At 40.5% G+C, this 8,305-nt stretch overlaps 1 protein-coding gene across 4 annotated transcripts in view; it reads left to right on the top strand.

Moving 5' to 3' along the window:
- UBR4 (ubiquitin protein ligase E3 component n-recognin 4) overlaps positions 1-8,305 on the top strand; it is a 146,427-nt gene that overhangs the window by 82,993 nt on the left and 55,129 nt on the right. For all 4 annotated transcript variants that reach the window (XM_017851965.1, XM_017851966.1, XM_017851967.1 and 1 more), the window contains 4 exons: positions 5,036-5,132; positions 5,788-5,895; positions 6,368-6,484; positions 7,447-7,656. In XM_017851965.1, coding sequence (XP_017707454.1) covers positions 5,036-5,132; positions 5,788-5,895; positions 6,368-6,484; positions 7,447-7,656 — 532 coding nt within the window. The remainder of the gene's footprint in view (positions 1-5,035; positions 5,133-5,787; positions 5,896-6,367; positions 6,485-7,446; positions 7,657-8,305) is intronic.

The following is an 8,305-nucleotide window of genomic DNA, read 5'->3' as shown; positions in this document are numbered from 1 at the left end:
TTTTTTTTTTTTTTTTTGAGACAGAGATGGGAGTGTCTTGCCCAGGCTGGAGTGCAGTGGTACAATCTCAGCTCACTGCAATCTCCACTTTCCAGGTTCAAGCGATTCTCATGCCTCAGCCTCCTGAGTAGCTGGGATTACAGGCATGTGCCACCACACCTGGCACCCAGCTAATTTTTGTATTTTTAGTAGAGACAGAGTTTCGTCATGTTGGCCAGGCTGGTCTCGAACTCCCAACCTCAGGTGATCCACCCACTTTGGCCTCCCAAAGTGCTGGGATAACAGGTGTGAGCCACCGTACCCGGCCTAGTATTTATTTATTTATTTATTTATTTATTTATTTATTTATTTATTTTGTCGGAACAGCATCTCACTATTGCCCAAGCTGGTCTTGAACTCCTGGACTCAAGTGATCCTCCTTCCTCAGCCTCCCAGTGTTGGGATTACAGGTGTGAGCCACTGCACCCAGCTCACTTATTTATTCTAATGATAGATTCTAGTGGATTTTCTACATCCACAATCTTATCACCTGCAAATAACAGTTTAACTTTTTTCATTCCAATCTTCATACTTTTTAATTTTCTTTTCTTGTCTTATTTCATTACTAGGACCTCTTGTATAATGTTGAAAGAAGTGGTGATGATGAACATTATCTCATTCCCAAACTCAGGGTGAAAAGGTTTAATACTTTCTCATTAAGTGTGATGTTAGCGCAAGGGTTTTTTATGGATATTTATCAGATTAAGGAAATTTTGTTCCTAGTTTGCTGGGAGATTTTTATCTTAAATGGGTTTTCAAGATTTCCAGTTTCTTGTGTTTCATGTATTGAATGACTTATACGATTTTCTTCTTTATTTTATTTAAGGTTATAGATTACATTAATTGATTTTTCTATTATTAAACCTATGTAGTCATGATGTGTTATCCTTTATATCATGTGACCTGATTTGCTAATTTTTAGGTTAGGCTTATCATTTTTCTTCGAGATGTCTTTGTCAGGGATTGATATTCACATTATTCTGGCATCATAAAATAAGTCAGGGCATGATCCCCTTTTCTCTTACTCTAGAAGAGTTTATATAAGATTAGTGTTCTTTCTTTCATAAATTCTTAGAGAAATTCACCAGTGAAGTCATCTGAGTCTGGACTTTATGTAAGGGAAGATTTAAAATTAGGTTTATTCTTTAAATGCTAGAGAATTATTTTTATTTATTTTGGTTTCAGTTTTGGTATATTGTATTTTAAAAGGAATTTGTTGATTTTATTAAAGTTGTCAGTTTTACTGGCATAAACCTGTTCATTTTTTTTTTCTCATCTTTTTAATGTCTTGACAATCTGTAGTGATTTGCCTTTTTTCATTTCTGACAATGGTGACTTATTCTTTTGTCAGTCTTGCTAGGGGTTATCAACTTTATTTGAAAGAACTGGCTTTTGGTTCTGGTTTTTTTCTGTTGTATGTCTGCTTTCTATTTTATTCCTGCTTTTTACTATTTCCTTTCTTTTGCTATTTACCTTTTTTTACTATTTTTTTTTGTTGTTGTTCTATTGTTCCTGTTCTATTTCTGGCTCATGAGATACAAACCTAAATCATTTAATCATATGTATTTTAAACCTACTTTAAAAATACATATTCGGCCAGATGCGGTGGCTCACGCCTGTAATCCCATCATTTTGGGAGGCCGAGGTGGGCTGATCACTTGAGGTCAGGAGTTCAAAACCAGCCTGGCCAACGAAGCAAAACCCTGTCTCTACTAAAGATATAAAAATTAGCCTTGCATGGTAGCATGCACCTGTAATCACAGCTACTTGGGAGGCTGAGATAGGAGAATTGCTTGAACGTGGGAGGCGGAGGTTGCTATGAGCCGAGATCACGCCACTGTACTCCAGCCTGGGTGACAGAGTGAGACTCCATCTCAAACAAACAAACAAACAAACAAAACAACCGTATTTGAAGCAACGTGTTTTTTCTAAAATTCCATCTTAATCTTGCTTTGGCTGCAGCTCACATATTTTGATAATGTTGTGTTTTGATAATGTATTTTCAGTGCTGTTCAATTCAAATTATTTTCTAAATCCTGTTGTAATTTAGTCTTTGGCCCATGGGATATTTAAAAGTATGTTACTAAATTTCTAAATATTTGGGAATTTTCTAGTTGTCTTTTTGTTATTGGTTTATAGTTTAATTTTACCATGGTTGGGAACATGCTGGGTGATTGTAGATTTTTTTTTTTGTTTGTTTTTTGAGACGTAGTTTCACTCTTGTTGCCCAGGCTGGAGTGCATTGGCATGATCTTGGCTCACTGCAACCTCTGCCTCCCAGGTTCAAGCGATTCTCCTCCCTCAGCCTCCCAAGTAGCTAGGATTACAGGCGTGTATGACCATGCCCGGCTAATTTTATATTTTTAGTAGAGATGGGGTTTCTCCATGTTGGTTAGGTTGGTCTTGAACTTTTGACCTCAGATGATCCGCCCACCTCGGCCTCCCAAAGTGCTGGGATTACAGGCATGAACCAGGTGGATTGTAGATTTTTTTTTAAATCTCTTGAGACTCATCACTGCTTCTAAAATGGTGTTATATCTTCTTAGGATTTTCATTTGTTTTTAGGAAGAGGGTGAATTTAGGTAACCTAACCATATTGACAATGGAATTCTCTGTAGTGGTTTTAAGTTAACCTTTTTTCATGAATAAGTTAATTAAATAATTGGTTAATGAATTATTTAAAATTTTTTTGGTTTTATTTTCAGCCTTTGCTTAGTTGAAATATGAATTATTTTAAAATAAAACAGAATTTTACTTTAAGTCACTAAAGAAAAGGATAACTGCAGTTTTTGGTGGCCTGTGTTTACTTTTTTTTTTTTTTTTTTATTTAAAGTTTCAGGAGTACTGTGTAAGAGTTTGAAAATAGGTTGGGTCTGGTGGCTTATACCTGTAATCCCAGCACTTTGGGAGGCTGAAGTGGGACGATCTGTTGAGCCCAGGAGTTTGAGATCAGCCTGGGCAACACAGGGAGACCCTGTCTCTACAAAAAATATAAAAATTAGCCGGGCATGATGGCATGTGCCAGTGGTACCAGCTACTCAGGATCCTGAGGTGGGAGGATCTCTTGAGTCCAGGAAGTCAAGACTGCACTGAGCTGTGATTGTGCCACTGCACTCCAGCGTGGGCAACAGGGTGTCCCAGGCTCAGAAAACAAAATGAATGAATGAGTGATGTTTGAAAATATTCTGCTGTGGTCTTGGTCCAAGTCTAGATTCTGCTCATTTTGTTTACTTTTTCTTCATGTGTGTATATTCGCGTGTATGGTCTCCAAATCTGAAGATATTAATCCATCTCGAAACAAATCCGTCTTATGTTTTATGTTCAAACTGTTGAACTGCTGCTATCATCTCACCTTTCCTCACTTGTACCTAGTCCATCTTTGAACAATTCTTAATCATTTGTAGTCCCCACCTAGCTTGGCTAATTATTAACAGACACATGCATGGTATTCTGAAGAACAGTTAGCTCATTCCTTTGAGTTCTTTTTGGAATCATAATAATTTATAATTCATGTAAGACCCCATACTTTGTTTCATTCATTCTTTTTTTAGAGACAGGGTCTTGCTCTGTTGTTCAGGCTGGAGTACAGTGGCATGATCATGGCTCACTGTAACCTTGAACTCCTGGGATCAAGTGATCTTCCTGAGGCAGGACTATAGGCACATGGCACCACGTCTGGCTAATTTTTTAATTTTTTGTAGAGATGAGATCTTGTTATGTTTCCCTGGCTGGTCTTGAACTCCTGCCTCAGCCTCCAAGTGTTGGGATTATAGACATGAGCTACCACACCCAACCCTAGACCCTGTACTTTCATCCAGACTTGTATTATTTTGAAAAGATTCTGGGCTAGGTACAGTAGCTCACTTTAGCTCTGTTGCCCAGGCTGGAATGCAGTGGTGTGATCATAGCTCACTGCATCTTTGAATTCCTGGGCTCAACCAATCCTCCGTTCTTAGTCTCCTGAGTTGCTGGGATTAGAGGCACACCACCATGCCCAGCTGTTTTCTTTAAAACAATTTTTTTGGTCTTTTTTTGTATTTTAAAAAATTTTCTTTTAAGAAAAGAAAAGAAAGTATTCTGGATACCTGCTAAGATATGTAACACGTGAAAATCACACATTAAAGAAAAAATAGGCATGTGGTTTCTTACAAATAATCTCTAAGATAAAAATGAGACAAGGACCATTTACTAATTATGAAAGTGAATCCATTGATTTATTCAGCAACTATATTCTTAATCTGTATGAGATTGTGTATTAGGGGAGACTAGCAACCAAATTGTCAGCAGGACCTTAATTAATTTTCATCATCCTCTTGAATCAGCATATTAGCTAGAGATCCAGGGGCACATACTTAGTACAGAAGGTCAGCTGTATATCTGCAGATGAAGGCTAGGTAATGGCCAATTGATTATATGGGAAAACTCATGGGTCCAGTAGGAGAGTGTGACATTGAAACAGAATATTGTATTAGGAAGATGGTGGACAAAGTGTGAGAGAATAGAGCAGTGACTGGACTTTATAAGAATTTGGGAAACGTGAAAAAGAAAGGGCTGAGTCACTGTGCAGCTGGGTGATACAGAATTTGTATATAGAAGAATTCTAGAAAATAATGTCTGGAGGCACAATAGGGCCACATATTAGAAAAAAGCCATAAATCTTGCAGTTGGAGCTTTGGCTTTGAAGCTGAGAACTACCAGGGCCTGGAGGCTTGGGAAATACTTTGAACTTTCCTGTAGTAGGATTTTTTTCAGTGCCATCAGTTGTATTTTAGAATAGTTTTGCTTTCTTTTAACAGAGTGAGATCTCTCCTTCTGTGTTGCTGACTGGCATACCAATTAGGCAGTTCTTAACTTTTTTTTTAATGCTGGAGATTGTTCCTAAGCATTAGGCTTCTTGTTGACCTTGGTAGCAGGGTTGGAGTGGGGAGGGAACTATATTCAGCTGGTTTCTGTTGGAGTACAGCTCATGTTTTCTATCTTTTCCTCACCCTTTTAGGCTGCACATGGTCCGTCTAATGCTGTTGGAGAGATTACTGCAGACCCTGCCTCAGTTACGCAATGTTGGGGGTGTCCGGGCCATCCCGTACATGCAGGTATCTCTTAGCTCACCTGGGTCTCTTGTCAGGTCATGATTGGACCATCCTTAAGCATGCCCGCATCTCTATTGCAGAGGACCTGGAAGCCTTCGTTTGGTGTTAGGTCACAGAATAATGCAATTTGATTTTTGAGCTACAAATTACAGCTCTTCATTTTATAAATGAGAAGGCTAAGGGTCAGAGAATTTTTTAAATGCGCAAGTTCATCCAGGTAGTTATTGATAGAGCCGGTGCAAAGCCCGCTCCTGAGATTCTGAGTCTCTAGTTTCTTTGTTGATATTAGTGGGCTAATAGCTGTTCTTCTACTCACTAGCTGTCTTCCTCAGATTCAAAACTGTTCTTTAATTCTTAGTTCAATGTACTACCCTTTCTCAAGCTGCTTTGCTTGGATATAATATAGGTTAGTCCATCAATTTTGCAAACTTTTTACAAAACATTTTTTGTAATGTCAAGTGTGGCATATATCAGAATTTGACTTTTCTGACTCTGAATACTGAAGCTTTGGATACTGGGAATTTAGAATGCTGTAATGGATTACAGTTATGATTGATAGGGATGTCAGGAAGATTAGGGTTTCTTCTGAAACATCCTGTATTTCGAGTTCTTCTTCTTTAGGAAATTGGGTTTTGTGTTTTCTCTCTTTGACTTCTAGGTCATTCTAATGCTCACTACAGATCTGGATGGAGAAGATGAGAAAGATAAGGGGGCCTTAGATAACCTGCTGTCCCAGCTTATTGCTGAGTTGGGTATGGATAAAAAGGTAAAATCTGAGAAGCAATCTGTGTGAGAAACAGGATTGGCTGAGATACTTCCTCAGGTTCCCATTTGTTTCATAGAGCAACTTCACCTCATTTCAAGGGGTAACCATCCACTGAGGGCTCCAGTTCTGTTGAGTCAACAAAAGTGTATTCAGGGCCTGCTTTGGCCCGAGCATAGTTTTGGACTCTGAGCATAGTTGAGGGCAAAGATGAAGTTCTTACCCTCATGGACCTTTTGTGCTCAGTGAGGTGAAAACATTAAATTAGTTGTTCATATCTTAATATGGCCTCCTAAGTGTATCGGGCTCTGGGTACCCCAAGTATAGTCCATGGATATACTCGGGGTTGTTTTGTGTCTGATTCAATCTAAGGAACACTTTAGGGCTGATGGGTTTGACTTGAAGGGATCTTGTTCAGAGGATGCCTCAAGCATCAAGTAAGTAGAGGTTTCTGGTCTTATGCTTTGGCCTGCAGGATGTCTCCAAGAAGAATGAGCGCAGCGCCCTGAATGAAGTCCATCTGGTAGTAATGAGACTGCTGAGTGTCTTCATGTCCCGCACCAAATCTGGATCCAAGTCTTCCATATGTGAGGTATTTTTGCTTTGGGTTTATGGGTTTGGGGAAAGGTAAGAGGATTGTCTGGGTAGTGCTAGGGCCAGCGCAGGAGTGTTGGTCCTCTGTAAGAATAAAGCCATTGTTCCCTGAGGGGAGTAAGATTCTAAGCTATCACCTTTTCAAGAGCAGAACCTCCACCTTTTTCTGAATCCCTTCCAAGCCCTGGTGTTTGCTAACAGTCCCTCCAATGGAGGGGTTAAAGGGTTTGGCAGTTCCATTATTGAAAAGCAGGGCTCTCTTCTGCAAGGCACAGAGTGGCTAAGAGGATTCCCCTAGTGTATGTTGCTATAAGGTGTGGTAATAAAGCAGAGAGAAAGCAATGTGTGTGTGGTGAAAGGAGATTAGCACAAAGCAGAGAAGGTAGAAATTGAGGCTGAACTGCATCCAATCTTAATGAGCTTAGGAGCTGTGGGGTTTACTGGGATTTGCAAGGCTCTTCTAAATGGTCTTATTTACAGTAGCTTTTCTCCTACTTTTTTATGCATGTGATCACTTACCCCCATCTCCTTTGGAAGCTGGTTCTATGGAAGACTCTATAGGGGGTGGGGTGGGGTTGTTCAGAAGTGCCTAAAATGGAAAGTTTTCTCTCTCCTTCTTGAATTGGGCTTCTTTTCTAGTTGCTCACGGTAGAAGAGGGAACCCATCCCCTCCAGGGGGAAAGGTTATCTAATCTTGCCTCCCTGGCCTCCGGCATGTGTGTGTAGCAAGGTTAGAGTTGAGAACAGGTGTGTTTCTTTGTCTTACCATGTGGTTGTTCAAAAAAGTTCCAAAAAACCTCACAAACTTTCTTAGGGAAGTTTCAGTGCAAGAGCCTGATTCACTCACTGCCATAGAAGCCAGGACTATTGTGAGTGTGTTTCCCATCCCAACACCCACCCGAATTTCGCATTGTTTTTACAAGCCATTCTTACCATCTCTGTATTTTCTCTGTCTCCCAGTCATCTTCCCTCATCTCCAGTGCCACAGCAGCAGCTCTGCTGAGCTCTGGGGCTGTGGACTACTGCCTGCACGTGCTGAAATCACTGCTGGAATATTGGAAGAGCCAACAGAATGACGAGGAGCCTGTGGCTACCAGCCAGTTGCTAAAACCGCATACTACCTCCTCCCCACCTGACATGAGCCCATTCTTTCTCCGCCAGTATGTGAAGGTGAGGTATTTCCCTCATCAAAGAAACACTCGTCCTTTGTTCAGAGCACTCTTCTCTTCCCTTGCAGTGCAGAGAAGAGTGCTCAAGGGGCTGAGGGTGAAGAGCCATAGGAAGGAGCCGGTATTCCTTGGTGGGGGTTAATCTCAGCATGACTGAATAAATGACCACTTCTCCCAACCTTCTGTGGGATTCTGGCTCCTGCCTCTTTGTAAATTGGAGGATTTGAATGAAATCACAGTTATCTCATTTCACATTAAGTTTAGAAAAAGATGAGAAGGTACAAGCTAACGTCATCAGTTGTGGGTCATGACGTGTGTGTCAGATATTCCCTGTGCTGTCACCACGGAGAGGCCCTTTAACATATTATTAAGAAGATGGGCCTTCGGATCAGATGAATCTGGGATAAGTCCCGTCTTGTGTTCTTACTTACCAGTCTTGAAGCATGGAGAAGTTCTGTCTGTCTAACCTCCCTAACCTTCAGCTTCTACCGCTGGAAAACGAGCATGCAGATGGTGTCTACTTTATAGGGCTGTTGTGAGTGTTGAATGAGGTGCTGTTTGTAAAGGACTTAGCACAGTGCCTAGCATGTATCAATGCCCAGTCCATATTAACTGCTATCACCACTGTCTTCCTCACTGCCCACCCAGAA

This window comes from Rhinopithecus bieti, unplaced genomic scaffold (genome assembly GCF_001698545.2).
Source record: "Rhinopithecus bieti isolate Rb0 unplaced genomic scaffold, ASM169854v2 scaffold_33652, whole genome shotgun sequence".
Lineage (NCBI taxonomy): Eukaryota > Metazoa > Chordata > Mammalia > Primates > Cercopithecidae > Rhinopithecus > Rhinopithecus bieti.
Note: the sequence above shows the minus strand (reverse complement) of the source record. Positions and strands in the feature narration are given on the sequence as shown.